General features: G+C 46.5%; 1 protein-coding gene across 2 annotated transcripts in view; it reads left to right on the top strand.

Moving 5' to 3' along the window:
• Positions 1-14,068, top strand: part of Abca1 (ATP binding cassette subfamily A member 1) — a 123,147-nt gene that overhangs the window by 75,238 nt on the left and 33,841 nt on the right. The window contains exons 13-25 of one of the 2 annotated variants that reach the window (XM_052176495.1): positions 189-394; positions 919-1,095; positions 1,325-1,547; positions 3,153-3,374; positions 4,338-4,542; positions 5,599-5,712; positions 7,055-7,226; positions 8,161-8,292; positions 9,605-9,747; positions 9,938-10,075; positions 10,581-10,801; positions 12,176-12,254; positions 13,021-13,223. In XM_052176495.1, the coding sequence (XP_052032455.1) occupies positions 189-394; positions 919-1,095; positions 1,325-1,547; positions 3,153-3,374; positions 4,338-4,542; positions 5,599-5,712; positions 7,055-7,226; positions 8,161-8,292; positions 9,605-9,747; positions 9,938-10,075; positions 10,581-10,801; positions 12,176-12,254; positions 13,021-13,223 (2,235 nt within the window). Of the gene's footprint in view, positions 1-188; positions 395-918; positions 1,096-1,324; positions 1,548-3,152; positions 3,375-4,337; positions 4,543-5,598; positions 5,713-7,054; positions 7,227-8,160; positions 8,293-9,604; positions 9,748-9,937; positions 10,076-10,580; positions 10,802-12,075; positions 12,149-12,175; positions 12,255-13,020; positions 13,224-14,068 lie in introns of both variants that reach the window. The other variant, XM_052176496.1, reaches the window with a different exon arrangement.

The following is a 14,068-nucleotide window of genomic DNA, read 5'->3' as shown; positions in this document are numbered from 1 at the left end:
AAAGCAATACAACTAATATTCGGTATTTCACTCGCATCTCAGTTCTCAGCTTGGCTGAGATCTGGAAAACTACTTTAGAGATGGGTAGTGGGTGCAGATGAAGATTTCGGGCAGCTAGTTCCCGCCTCTGGCTACCACTTGTCTTTCTGGTCTCCAGTGTTCTAATGAGGCTTCCTTCCATCTGTCAGTGTGTCAACCTGAACAAGCTGGAGCCCATCCCCACAGAAGTCAGGCTCATCAACAAGTCCATGGAGCTGCTGGATGAGAGGAAGTTCTGGGCTGGTATCGTGTTCACAGGCATCACCCCGGAGAGTGTGGAGCTGCCCCATCACGTAAAGTACAAGATCCGGATGGACATCGACAACGTCGAGAGAACCAATAAGATCAAGGATGGGTAAGTTGAAACGCAGTCTTGCAAAGCTCAAGAACGATGACTTACGACTGGTGGCACTTTATTAGGGGAATGTCAGCAACAAATCAGCCGTGGCATGACTTCGGTAAAACTCCATTGATGGCGACTGTTATTCAAAGGTTATAAATTGTTAGTCTTTCTGTTTCCGCATTCCTCTTCAAAAGACTCACCTAAAGGGCTTAAAAGTCAAGAGAAAGAAAGGAAAGCAAAGGTCTTCATGCTAGCCGTACATATTTTTATAAGAAGAGGCAGACAGTCCATAAGGAAATTCCAGTACGCTCATATGATGCAATGTTAGTCACCAGGAAAGGGAAAAGAAAAATATACCCATAAGGAGTGTGTCCGTTGTGATTATTTCTATCCAAGAATTTATGTACTTGTCAACTGTGATAAGAACAGAAGATAGGAAAATAGGAAGAAGGAAGAAGTGTGGGGGAACCCTGGGTAATGGGATTTTTCAAATGTGCTTTGTTGGGAGTGTTTCATCACCTGCCGTTTGGTTTCAGGTACTGGGACCCTGGTCCCCGGGCTGACCCCTTTGAAGACATGCGCTATGTCTGGGGCGGCTTTGCCTACTTGCAGGATGTGGTAGAGCAAGCAGTCATCAGAGTGCTGACAGGAAGTGAGAAGAAAACGGGTGTCTATGTGCAACAGATGCCCTACCCCTGTTATGTTGATGACATGTGAGTGTACCCACAGGCCAACATCTTCCTTAGATAACCAGGCCCTTGTAGAGAGTGTGGGTATGTGCATGTTTTTCACGGTGTGAGAGTGAAAGCAGGTCAAGGTCTCATCTCTGTCTACTTTAGTGGGCCTTTCTTTAGCAACCCTGGGCATGTGGGTTTTTCCCTCCAGTATGCTAGGCCTCGGATCGGTGCCGGGCTTACCCTTTCATTGTTCCCATGCCTACAGCTTTCTGCGGGTCATGAGCCGGTCAATGCCCCTCTTCATGACTCTGGCCTGGATCTACTCTGTGGCTGTGATCATCAAGGGCATTGTCTATGAGAAGGAGGCTCGCTTGAAGGAGACCATGCGGATCATGGGCCTGGACAATGGCATCCTCTGGTTTAGCTGGTTCATTAGCAGTCTCATCCCTCTGCTTGTGAGCGCTGGCCTGCTGGTGGTCATCTTGAAGGTAAGGTGGACTCACTCACTCTTCTTGACAAGGAACTCTTGACTAGCCTAATAATATAGCTAAGAGGTAAAGGGATTTCTGTGTTGTGTGTGCTTCCCTCTGTTCAGAATTGAGGAAAGCCAGAGAGGGGTAAGTGCTTGCTCTAAACAACCCACGTGGGTAGTTAGCAGCCAAGTAGCTAGAACCCAGGGCTCACGCTTCTGGAGAAGGACAGCTTTATGTTCCACGCTCTTTGTCCTTAGAGCCAAACTTAGTGCCAAGTTTGTAAACGCAACAGTCAGAAAGTCAGATGCTGTTAAAGGTCTGGCTCTCTGGAGGAAGAGGCTGAGGCAGACTTTGGACTATGGATGTGTATTAGGGATTAGTATCTGGGGGCGGGGTGAAGCACATGCTGGGTCATGCTCAGGGAGGAGTTGAGCCGTGATTCAACAGCCCAGTGGGATGTCATGGAGAACATATAGCTTGTCCAAGAGTTTCCCTCAATGAGCCAGTCACTGGATGGGGGCTCATGGGACTCCCCAGGGAAAGGGGCGTGTTCCAGGGCCTGTTGGCTCTCCGAGCTATGACAAAAGAGGTTGCTAACATCTGGATGTCTTTTACCTATAGTAAGTAAATCCCCCCCCCCCCTCCCCAAAGTTGAGTCTGGGCAGTGAGGTTTTGCCTCATACACAAATCTACTCTTATGCATTTTTGGTTCAACAGTTATTTCATACAAAGTTTCCTCTAATAAAAGTTAGTGTTTTCTAAAAAAAACAAGAGAACAAAGCAAGAGAATGTAACATTTGTCTTAATACCAGCTACTGTCTATTACGTATGAGCACTCAATGATGCCAGGCACTGGTCAGAGGACATGCTGTGAACTGCCCCAGCGTATCCTCCCTACAATAACCCATTGAGTGCTCAGGGAAAGTCAGAGCCTCCCTAAAGCACCCAAGGATGACAGAACCAAGATTTATTTGCATGTTGTTCTGAAACAAACTCTTTTCTCATGCTCTGGTATCTGAGGGCAAGGACCTAAGTCTTGTGACAAGGATAGTGATCCTGTGGCCAGTGTGTGGGAACTGATTTCGTCAGCTGTGTGTTGACAGGGCCTGGTTTAGTGTCCACAGTGACTATCGATGAGCTAGCTCACAGCTCAGAATATTCACAAAAACTTTAGATGAGAGTGTGAATGAAGGCTTTGTATTTACCAGGGAAAAGTTCAGGTTGCCTGGCCTTTTTCCTAGGCTTTTGGAGAGAAAGGATGTGTGGGCTGTTGTCTCACAAGACTTTTTTTTCTTAGAGGCAATAGTTGTTCTTAGACAAGGAGAAGCCAAATTCCTTTATCTCTGAGAGGCAGAGGACAAAATTATCCACTAAGACAAATAGAAAGTCCTGGACGTTGTCCTTACCCATAATTCTGCTGTGATTTTTCATGTGTAGTCTCTCCAGTAAGTTATTTCTCATGGGCTCTATTTCCTCATCAGAAAACCAAGCAGCATGGTTCCCCCCTCCCTGCCCCCATTATCTCTGAAAGAATTATGTGTAGAAACCAGCATTAAGATCATGTAAGTGAGTGGCCGGGTTTGCCAAGGCAACACATTTATCCAGACTCTTCCTCTCCAGTTAGGAAACCTGCTGCCCTATAGTGACCCCAGCGTGGTGTTCGTCTTCCTGTCTGTGTTTGCCATGGTGACCATTCTACAGTGCTTCCTCATTAGCACACTCTTCTCCCGTGCCAACCTGGCAGCAGCCTGTGGGGGCATCATCTACTTCACGCTGTACCTGCCTTATGTGCTGTGTGTAGCCTGGCAGGACTATGTGGGCTTCTCCATCAAGATCTTTGCTGTAAGTAACTCTGATCTCTCTGCAGAAGTTGTAGTCCTGACCCACCCCACCTCCCCAGGGTGCTGAATAATCCTTCTGTTCTCCCCTCTTGCTAAGTTGTTTCTCCTTTGCCCTTAGAATGAATACTGGTTGGATTTGACTTTTGTCAGAGATCATCAGATTGTGCCTTGAACTGGTTGGAGATAAATGACTTTGGGGGATGGATGTAATTTAGACAGTAGATACCATGTCCACCCCTACCTTCTGGCTCTTTGGCCATCATAAGCTCACAGCAAGGTCATGTCCACGGACAGCTTGAGGCCACAAATGGTTCATTCTTGTCCCTTGTCTTTCTTGTATCCATTGTGTTGTTTGACTTGGGTAATATTTTCCATACTGAACAAAACCAAACGTGACTTACCCTCCCACAAATCCCTAACCAGGACATTTTAGTCTTTTGTGAAATGTAGGTGTAGTCTTTAAGCATGTGAGAATACCAGTAGGAGCCACTCACTAGCTGCCCTGCTGGGTCACTGATAAGATATTAGTAGGCTCATGGCATGCTCCAAGGCTTGAGTCTCTTAGAAGTGAAGCCTTAAAGTGTCTTCTCTGATCCTGAATATTCAGTGACTGATCAGTGAAAAAAAAAAGTCCTTGATGAATGTCAGTATGAGGCTGGACGGAGGACAGGATCGTTGAGCCTTGTAATATCTTGGGAAGCACACAGTTCTAAAATCTCACCTGCACTCGAGCAATCATTTCTGGTACGTGTCTGCATGATGAGTGCTTATAAATGAAATCATTTTATATGCTGCAAGAGAGTCCGCTTCTCCGAAGGGACTCTAGGAGAATGCTTCCGTACCTTATAATTGATGTAATTTGCAAAGTCAGACTTCTCAAGGTGGAATTTACTTCAGAAGAGAAAAAAAAAATGAGAGGGGCAAGGATGAGAGAGAGAGAGTTCCTTTTGCCTCTTTCTCTCAGAGCCTGCTGTCTCCTGTGGCTTTTGGGTTCGGCTGTGAGTACTTCGCTCTTTTTGAGGAGCAAGGCGTCGGGGTCCAATGGGACAATCTCTTTGAGAGTCCGGTGGAGGAGGACGGCTTCAATCTCACCACGGCAGTGTCCATGATGGTCTTTGACACTTTTCTCTATGGCGTGATGACATGGTACATCGAAGCGGTCTTTCCAGGTACCCCAAGCTTCCATACTGCTTTGGCTAATTGAGGGGGAAGCAACTTCCTGCCTATAGGTCCTTCATTCTTTTGTGTTGCAGTTGCTGAAGGATGAGGACTTCCCTGGGAATTGGCTGGGGCTTTAAGCTTATGAAAAGCAAATAGTCCAAGGAAAGGCACCCGTGCTGAAAGCACGCGTGTTACTACCCCTGTGCTGCTCATCCCTTGAGCCCAGTGTGCCAGGTGCTTCAGACTCTGGTTCAGAAGGTTACTCTGGGCTGTTTGCTGTGGTAAACAGTTTCTGAAAGAGAGATCTAACTGAGAATTTGAGGGATTTGCCTAAGGTCACGCGTCTGTTAAGTGTCAGTGCTTGGAGATGACCTCAGCTGGGCTAACCTAGATCAGAATCTAGCAGGTTTCTCTCAGTACTGACTGGGTTCTAAGGTCTATGTCCCCAGAAGAGGAGGCCCTAGGAGAACGTCTGTCTCTTAAGTACAGGTTTTGAATAATATATTGGGTCTCAGCCCTTGCCTGTGGCTTAAGGTAAATTAGTATTCACCAACAATTCATGTTGATGCTTTTCTACCCTTTTGCCAAGTACAACAGGAACCCTCTCTAGGTTACATTTCTGTATGAGATCAGATTTTAGGGGAGGGTGAAGTTAGCGTCATGTTTACCCTCTGATTTCTCCAAGGAAGCCCGTTTGTAATGCTTTTTAAACCTATAGCTGATCTTCCTCCACTGACCATGCAAATTGCGTGTATAGATTGAGATTCAAATTCCGAATCCTTATTTTTTGGGTAAGTGACCTTGGAGAGGGTACTTTCCCTTCACTTTCCTCAGCTCTAAAGTGAGGATGCTATTACCATCTGGGGAGTTGTTGGGAAACCATGGAGAGGTGCAGAATATATGATCTGCACAGTAGGTTTCAGCAAAAATTAGCAGCGTCCCTTCAGACTATTCCTTCCCCATAGGCTATGTCAAGGAGAAAGCAGGTCTGGCTAGAAAATGTCAGAAATGCTGAGATTGCATCAGCTTGGGTCATACCTGTGCTACCTGTGCTTTGCTTTCAGGGCAGTATGGAATTCCCAGGCCCTGGTATTTTCCTTGTACCAAGTCCTACTGGTTTGGGGAGGAAATTGATGAGAAGAGCCACCCTGGTTCCAGCCAGAAGGGAGTGTCAGAAAGTAAGTATCTCTGAGCAGCACTCCCACACACGTGGTACTGCTGCCTCTCCAGAGCGGGGCATGCCTTCCACATTTACCATGATCCCAAAGCCACAGTCAAGGTGGAAAAACCCCATGCAGCACACCCTTTCCAAATGCACGCATTCCGTGGCTGTCCCCTGCACTTAGTGGGAACCCTGTCGGTTCCCGAGGAGCGGTTCTTTTGTCCCCCCCACCCCCACTACTAGGAAAGTACATTTTGATCAGTATAACCTTACTTCTCCCGTCTTTGATAATCATGTTATTCTATGAAGCCAAGAGGAATAACTACATTAGCCATCATTGTGTACCTAGTCTCTCTCTGCCTGCCCTGCAGTGGTGGTCTATGCCAGCAATTCTGTAGGTGGATGCCAGGTGGCTGCTATAGACCCAGCCTGGGCTTTGTAACTTCCCACCCTTCCTCACACAGGCGCTAATGCCCCCTAGCTCCTGACTCCAGGTAGAAGTACCCCAGTTCTTCCCAGTTTTTCTGTTTGTGTCTTTGTGCTCAGTGTGGCTTCCTTCTTACGTGGTCCATAGTCTGCTACCTCCTACGCTGTCAGAGATCTGCTTCCTCTCTACACTGTCAGTAGGCCTGCTTCCTGTCTACACTGTCTTTGCCCTTCCTCAGATCACCAGTGGTTAGCTTTTGGTGCTCTTTAGTGTGGATAACAGGCAATTTTTAAAACTTTATTTTCTTTCTTTATTCACTTTACATCACTCTCACTGCCCCCTCCTCTCTCCCTCCCCCTCCTCTCTCCCTCCCCCTCCCTTTCTCCTTTGAGCTCATGGGAACACCTCTGAGCATCCTCTTACCCTGGCACTTCAAGTCTCTGTGAGGCTAGGTGCCTCCTCTCCCATGAGGCCAGACAAGGCAGCCCAGGTAGTAGAACATATCTCATACCACGTGAAGGCCAAATTGATTTTTGTTTTTTGGTGGATTCTTTTCTCTTGGTATAATTCTTTTGAGATCCACTCAAATTGTGATATATTTAGTTTATTTTTTCTTTAATGAGTAGTATTGCACAGTATAGACATCCATGACACTTTTAGATATGTTTTTTTTTAAATGTCTGTTGGCATCTTGTATTTTAATTGTGCGGCCTTTCTTCGTCAACAGACTAATGTGCTTTTTATAAGTTCATTGCTACCGTCAGCCCGAGTGTCCCAAGGGGCACTCCTGTGTTTGTCTGAGATATTAAAGGTTGAGCATGGGCAGAAACTAGTTCTAAAAGTCTAAGCATAGACTTTTGTGTTTGTGTACTGTACTGATCAGGTCAGTGTTTCCTGTAGGATCATCTCTGTTGCCTTTCTTTTGTCACAGTCTGCATGGAAGAGGAACCGACTCATCTGAGGCTGGGGGTGTCCATTCAGAACCTGGTGAAGGTTTACCGAGACGGCATGAAGGTTGCCGTGGACGGCTTGGCACTCAATTTTTATGAGGGCCAGATCACCTCCTTCCTGGGCCACAATGGAGCGGGGAAGACCACCACCATGTAAGAGGAGGGTGTGGCTCTCCCAAGATCTGCCACAGGAAATCCCCACTTAGAAACATAGACCTAAGGAAATTGATTTGGTCTCTGGGCTAAGAGTGGAACATGATGGAAAGAAATGTGTCACTTAATCATGAGCATACTTTCTGGGGTCTAGATTTTGCTAGGTGTTTTTTCCTTTAGTCCAAAAACAGGCAGGGGCCTTTTGATGACCTTTCCCATGAAATGCTCAGAATTCCTCAGCTCTCTTGGAATCTGAGGTCGTCTGTTTTCTGAACTTGTTGGTTCAGAGATTTGAAGCAAGTGACTGGAAAGAAAGATCAAACAAGCTAGAAGAAGAAGGACATGCCCAGAAAATCAGTCTCCAGGCAGAACAGAGAAGGCCTGGGCAGCTATCTCCCTCTGCTTTCCCAGGGGCCCGTGAGGACAGAGGAAGGGCTATAGAATATCATAGTTTGCTTATGGCTTGTAGTGTGGCCCCACTGCCATTCCAGAGGTTGATCTTTAAGGGTGACAGGTTTTCTTCTTCAGCATAAAACCAGTATGTTATGAACATGACAGACTCAGAAATTCTATTATGCAACACAAATATTTCTATCTTTTAACAGTATGTTCTTGTTTGTTCATTTTTCAAGTACAAGATGTTAGGCATACAAAATATGTTTTAAGGAGCACATCCTGTTGTAAATTAAGAGTGTCACTTTGTCAGATGCTCCTAGCAAACTCCAGTGTCTAAGACATAGGCTCATGCTTAGCTACTCATTAAAGCAAATGGCCTCTTTGCTCTGTGGGAATCTGTTAGATTAGAGTAGATTAGATAAGAAAGGAAGGGGTAGAGTGTCAAGTGGTGTAATCTGTTCTCCTTGTCCTGGCTCTGCAGTACTGGGTGGTGAGGCTGGGTCTTCCTGACTCTTGAATCTGCTGTTCTTGCCCACAGGTCAATACTCACTGGGCTGTTTCCCCCAACTTCTGGCACTGCCTACATCCTGGGGAAGGACATTCGCTCGGAGATGAGCTCCATCCGGCAGAACCTGGGAGTCTGTCCCCAGCATAACGTCCTGTTTGACATGTGAGTCACAGAAGCACGGAGAGGAACATTCCCCCGTTTGAGACCCGAGAGCCCTGGTGCTCTGACTAGAGTATTACTAAAGAATTTCCCTTCTTCGGGTATGGAGTGGTAGGTCTTACCTCTCCTGACACACAGTGACAAGTTGCCTTTTGACTTCAGGGAACAGAGCTGAAGTTGCTATATCATCAGTACAGGTGGCTAATGGAATTTAGAAAGCTGTACTCTCCATTACTAGATTAGAGGAATTTTTTATTTTAGCTCAGCCGTCTTCCTGATGTATGCCTCCTAGCTCAAGTTTGTTTTCAGTTGCTATGAAAAAAAAAAACAAACCAATAACCAAAAGCAACTTGGGGAAGAAAAGGTTTATTTAATTTTACAACTCTCCAGTCACAGTCCATCACTGAAGGAACTCATGGCAGGAATCTGGAGGCAGGAGCTGAAGCAGAGACCATGGAGGAACGGTGCTTACAGCCTTGCCCTCCATAGTTAAAATAACTTACTTTCTTATACAGTCCAGAACCACCTGCTTAGGAATGGCACCACCCACAGGGGGCTGGTCCCTCCCACATTAGCTTCTAGTCAGGAAAATGCTCCACAGACATGCCTATGGGCCGGTATGGTAGAGGCAGTTCCTCAACTGAGGGTCCCTGTTTCTGAGTGACTCTATTTTGTGACTAGAATAACCAGCATATTCCTTAAGGCGTGGTTCAAGAACCTCAAAAGACACTTGGCACAATGTCCCTGCATTCCCTGCTCCAGTCATTTGCTCCCACCCAGGTTGTCCCACCAGTAAGTAGGACTCTAAAGGAGCTCTGTCTAAAGGACAGAGGAAGTCCCGAGCTCTCTGGTAGAGGAACAAAGAAGGTTCTGAGCCCTCTGACTGCAGGCAAAGCCTTCCCACCTTGTAGGTTTTAAGGTCTCTTTATCTAAATTCAGTGGCTTGAGCTCCTGGGCCTCCCCTTCCCTTAGACTTAGAACCTGTGACCTGTTGAGGTTCATTCACACCAGTAAATGCTGAGCCAACATGGTCACTAAAAAACCGAATCAAGAACCTGAAATTTAAAGTTTTAATGGCCTGGTGCCTTGTGATCAGGCCTGTTGGCTATAGGGTATAAATGTTCCATTATATGGCTTGTGATTTGTATACCGAGAATTCTTCCTTCAGGTTACCTTTTTAAAGAAATCGAGTGGTTTTTTTTTTTTTTTTTTTAAGGCAAGAGTGGTGTGGTAGAGAGAAAACTGTGCCAAAGTACGTACATCCTGCTGCTCCCCCCCCCCCAGCTCACCTGCTCCTTTTCGCCCCCTCCCCCAGGCTGACTGTAGAGGAGCACATCTGGTTCTATGCTCGCCTAAAGGGGCTCTCAGAGAAGCACGTGAAAGCAGAGATGGAGCAGATGGCCCTGGATGTTGGCTTACCTCCCAGCAAGCTGAAAAGCAAAACAAGTCAGCTCTCAGGTGAGCCCAGGGCACCTTCCTTTCCTTTCTTCCTTTCTTTCCGTCTCCAGACAAACACCACAGAGTTCAAGTCTGGGTGGTTGGTGACAGAAGCCTAGCCCTCTTTATGTGTCTAGATGGGCGCCTCAAGTCATCTCACCAGCTCTAGCCCCACTCACCCCTTGAGGATGTGTCTTGCTCTGTCTTGTAGGTGGAATGCAGAGGAAGCTGTCTGTGGCCTTAGCCTTCGTGGGTGGATCCAAGGTTGTCATTCTGGACGAGCCCACAGCAGGCGTGGACCCGTACTCTCGCAGGGGAATATGGGAACTCCTGCTGAAATACCGGCAAGGTATGGGCTGTTACTTATTTCCAGTCATGACCTGGGGTAGAGAAGGGCTCTTGGGAATTGTGGCTGGTTTTGTTAGGGTGAAAGAGTTGTTACTCAAAAAAAGGTTGGCATCTCCTTAAAGCTCGGTTTCTGTCCTGCTTGGCAAGATTCTTAAAACACATATTTCATTGTTTAAGGGCCTGCCAGAAGGTCAGAAAGGATATAAGCATACACATCTATGTTGTGGTTAGACCGTGTCCTTGTTCGTGTTGGTCCTGACTGATAGAAATGTCTGTAAACTTCTTAGCACATTTGATGGAGCAGGGTTCCAGATAAATACTGCCCTCTTTTTTGTGACAATTGCAACTGCTGTCCCCCAAGCCTTGCCATCCAGGGGTCACATCTACAGAGGGTAAAGGCCTCCTCATGTCTTTCTCATATGTGGCATCTCTGTCGTTCATGCCACTATGATCTACGAGAACTGACAAGTCCCACCGTCCCGTGTCCTTGTGTTTGTGCCTGGCAGGCCGCACCATTATTTTGTCTACACACCACATGGATGAAGCGGACATCCTAGGAGACAGAATTGCCATCATTTCCCATGGGAAGCTGTGTTGCGTGGGCTCCTCCCTGTTTTTGAAAAACCAGTTGGGAACGGGTTACTACCTGACCCTGGTCAAGAAAGATGTGGAATCGTCCCTCAGTTCCTGCAGAAACAGCAGCAGCACCGTGTCTTGTCTGAAAAAGGTGAGCAGCCATCTTGGGGCTGGGCTGGGCTGGGGACTAGGCAGCCAGGGCCTGTTGGCTTAGATGGCTTGTACACCGGTGCCCCGCCCTGCTAAGGTTGAGGCAACATTTGCCTTGCTTTGAGCATGTGTGGCAGTGCATCATAGCCCCTGTGTGGAAGGCTCAGAGACCTCTCTCCCACCACACTAGTTCTGGTGCAGACCCTTTATATTCCCTCTGGAAGTGCCCTGGGTTATGGAGACAAGTCTTTTGAGGGCTTTATTCTATCAAAGAAAAGAGAACTTGCCAAGAGGTAAGAGGAGCCCTGGCTACAAGATGCCCCAACATTCCTGCTTCGTTGTCTTAAATCTCATTGACCTTGACTTTGAAACTATGAAACATCAAATATTTACTCTATACTGATTTTATTTGCCCCCACACCCATATAACCTGTGGGTTTAGAAAATAATGGTAATAATACATTTTTTGTTCTGCTTATATACTTTACATTTTTAACTCAATTTCACATTGTTCTGTTTATATATTTTATATTCTTCAAGTATAGAACAACCCAGGGAAGATAGTATAATGCTTATAATCTCAGATGAAGGAAGTGAGACTTGTTGGAATTTGTAACATATTCAAGGTCTCCCAGCAAGGACATAAAAGTTAGAATCAGAATCCTGGATCTGATTTGTTTCATTTTACATGCTTGAAATGTGTTTGTGTGGTTGGTGACACCAGACCACCTACCTGCCCCGACTCCCACCTGATTTGAACTTGGATCCATTTATTTTCCTGTTAACTGGAGCCTCGTCATTCAAGCACAGTCTGAAGCCGAGCATGTCAGACTCAGTTGGGAATTCGTTAGAAACCTGGTGACTTGGGCCCCGTTCAGACCTACTGAATCATTATCTGCATGTTAATAAGATGCCTGAGTGACTGAATGAATATTCACATCAAGGAAGCAGTAAATTAGCTAAGCGGTCAGGTAAATCCCATGCTGGGACGGTTGGCAAATGACCGGACGGCAGCATTGATCTGTGGCCACAGTTCTGTTGACAGTCACTCAGTGTGCTGACCTCTCTCACCCTAGTCAGTGAGGCTGTCCTTAAAGAGCACACATGGCAGCAGTGGCCTCTGAAGCCATGGCAGCCAGCTGCACACTTCCCAGGAAAAGCTTTCTGCTCTAGTTTTATGCCGTAGAACTTCCTGGATGCTCTGTCCGTCAGAGGTGGTGGTGGCTATGCCCAGTTTGACCCCTGATCCGTTCTCACCTCCTTCTTTGTCATCAGGAGGACAGTGTTTCTCAGAGCAGTTCTGATGCTGGCCTGGGCAGCGACCATGAAAGTGACACGCTGACCATCGGTAAGGATTCTGGGGTTTCTTATTCAGGTGGTGCCTGAGCTCCCCGCAGCTGGGCAGAGTGGAGGCAGAGGAGGAGAGGTGCAGAGGCTGGTGGCGCTCACTCAAGGTTTGCTGCTGGGCTGGGCTGGGCTGGGCTGGGCAGGGCTGGGCTGGGTGGCTGTAGGACTGAATGCTGCTTGGTGGGGGCTTGGCCTAACACTTGCTGGGGAGCATGGGGCTTGGTCTTGGGGCTGGGAGGGCAGTATTCCAGGGAACAGATGTGACTGGGAGTCTGCAGCATACCTTAGGGGGCGGGGTGTGGATTCAGCAGATGCTAGATGAGATGCACCAGTAGGAAGGGAGTTGAACTCAGCATCTAAGAAGGGTGAGAGTCCAGGAGATAAGGAAGAGCATTTGTATTTCACTCAAGCAGTGCCTAGGAGAGACCAGTACCACCAGTGGCATTTGACAGTATAGAGCTGGCTGTCTCTATCCAGTCCCAACAGCTGGCTTTTTCCAGCGAGGTTTCTGCTCCCACAAACTGTTTGATTAGCTACCTCCTGGGGTAAATCATGGATGATAACCTTATCTGAAAGTTTACAGAAGGGCAGGGTCTTTTATGCTTTCTAAACTCATTCTGTTGAAGAGTCTTGGAGACACAAGGCACTTATCCATTAGACACCTAGTGCCTATGAGTATGCCTAGGTTTCGTGATATAAGAGTGAGTTCGAGACATTCTTTGCTCTGAGTCAAATAAGCCAGTGGGTTTTGGCATCTTAGCACATGAGGTGTATATGCGGTGCTTCTGAGCTGTTGGGAAAGGGAGAGAAGCAAGCTGGCTCTTTCTGTGGAGTCTCTGATGACTAAGCACCTTCACACTCTGGTCCCTGCAGATGTCTCTGCTATCTCCAACCTCATCAGGAAGCACGTGTCTGAAGCCCGGCTGGTGGAGGACATTGGGCATGAACTGACCTATGTGCTGCCGTATGAAGCTGCTAAGGAGGGAGCCTTTGTGGAACTCTTCCATGAGATTGATGACCGGCTCTCAGACCTGGGCATCTCCAGTTACGGCATCTCAGAGACCACCCTAGAAGAAGTAAGCTCAACAACCCCAAGGCCAGGGAGGCAGCCTAGCCTGGCAACAAGATGGCTATAGTGTTGGTTACTGAGAGTTTAAGGCGTTGGCATCTGGGTAATGTTAGCCCCAATGAAACGCGTAAGAGTATCGGTAGTGGGAGACAGCAGTATATAGAGGTGTTAGGATTGCTCCTTGGTGAGAATAGTGTTGTGGCCAGGTGACAGCACTCACGCATAGTAAATGACTGATACTTATAGACAGTTCATTGGAGCCAGGTGCTGAACTTGATAATTTTGGTGTTTTCGTTTTGTTTGTTTGAGATGAAACTTTACTTACAGCATTTCTCCCATCCTTTCCATTCCTCCAAATCCTCCCTCACACTTCTCCTTGCTCGCCTTCAAATTTTGGCCTCTTTTATTATTATTATTATTATTAGTATTATTAGTATTATTAGTATTTGTATTTTAAGATGTATTTAATTTATTATTACTTATTATTTAATCTGTGATTATTATTATTTGTAATTTATTTAAGATTTATTTATTTATTATTTATTTGAGTGCATTATAGCTGTCTTCAGATCTACCAGAAGAGGACATCTGATTCCATTGCAGACGGTTGTGAACCACCATGTGGTTGCTGGGAATTGAACTCAGGCTCTCTGTCTGTGCCCTTAAACGTCTGAATTATCTCTCCAGCCCCTGTATTTTATTTTTTAAAATAATATTTTTACTTATTCTTTGAGAGTATATTCCAGACGTATTAATGGTCTTTTTAAAATTCCTTCCAGCTCCCTCACCCCCACCTCTCTACCTACCCAACTTTATATTTTCTCTCTTAAAGATAAAATAAGCTCATGGGAT

Source organism: Apodemus sylvaticus, chromosome 3 (genome assembly GCF_947179515.1).
Source record: "Apodemus sylvaticus chromosome 3, mApoSyl1.1, whole genome shotgun sequence".
NCBI classification, from domain to species: Eukaryota; Metazoa; Chordata; class Mammalia; order Rodentia; family Muridae; genus Apodemus; species Apodemus sylvaticus.
Note: the sequence above shows the minus strand (reverse complement) of the source record. Positions and strands in the feature narration are given on the sequence as shown.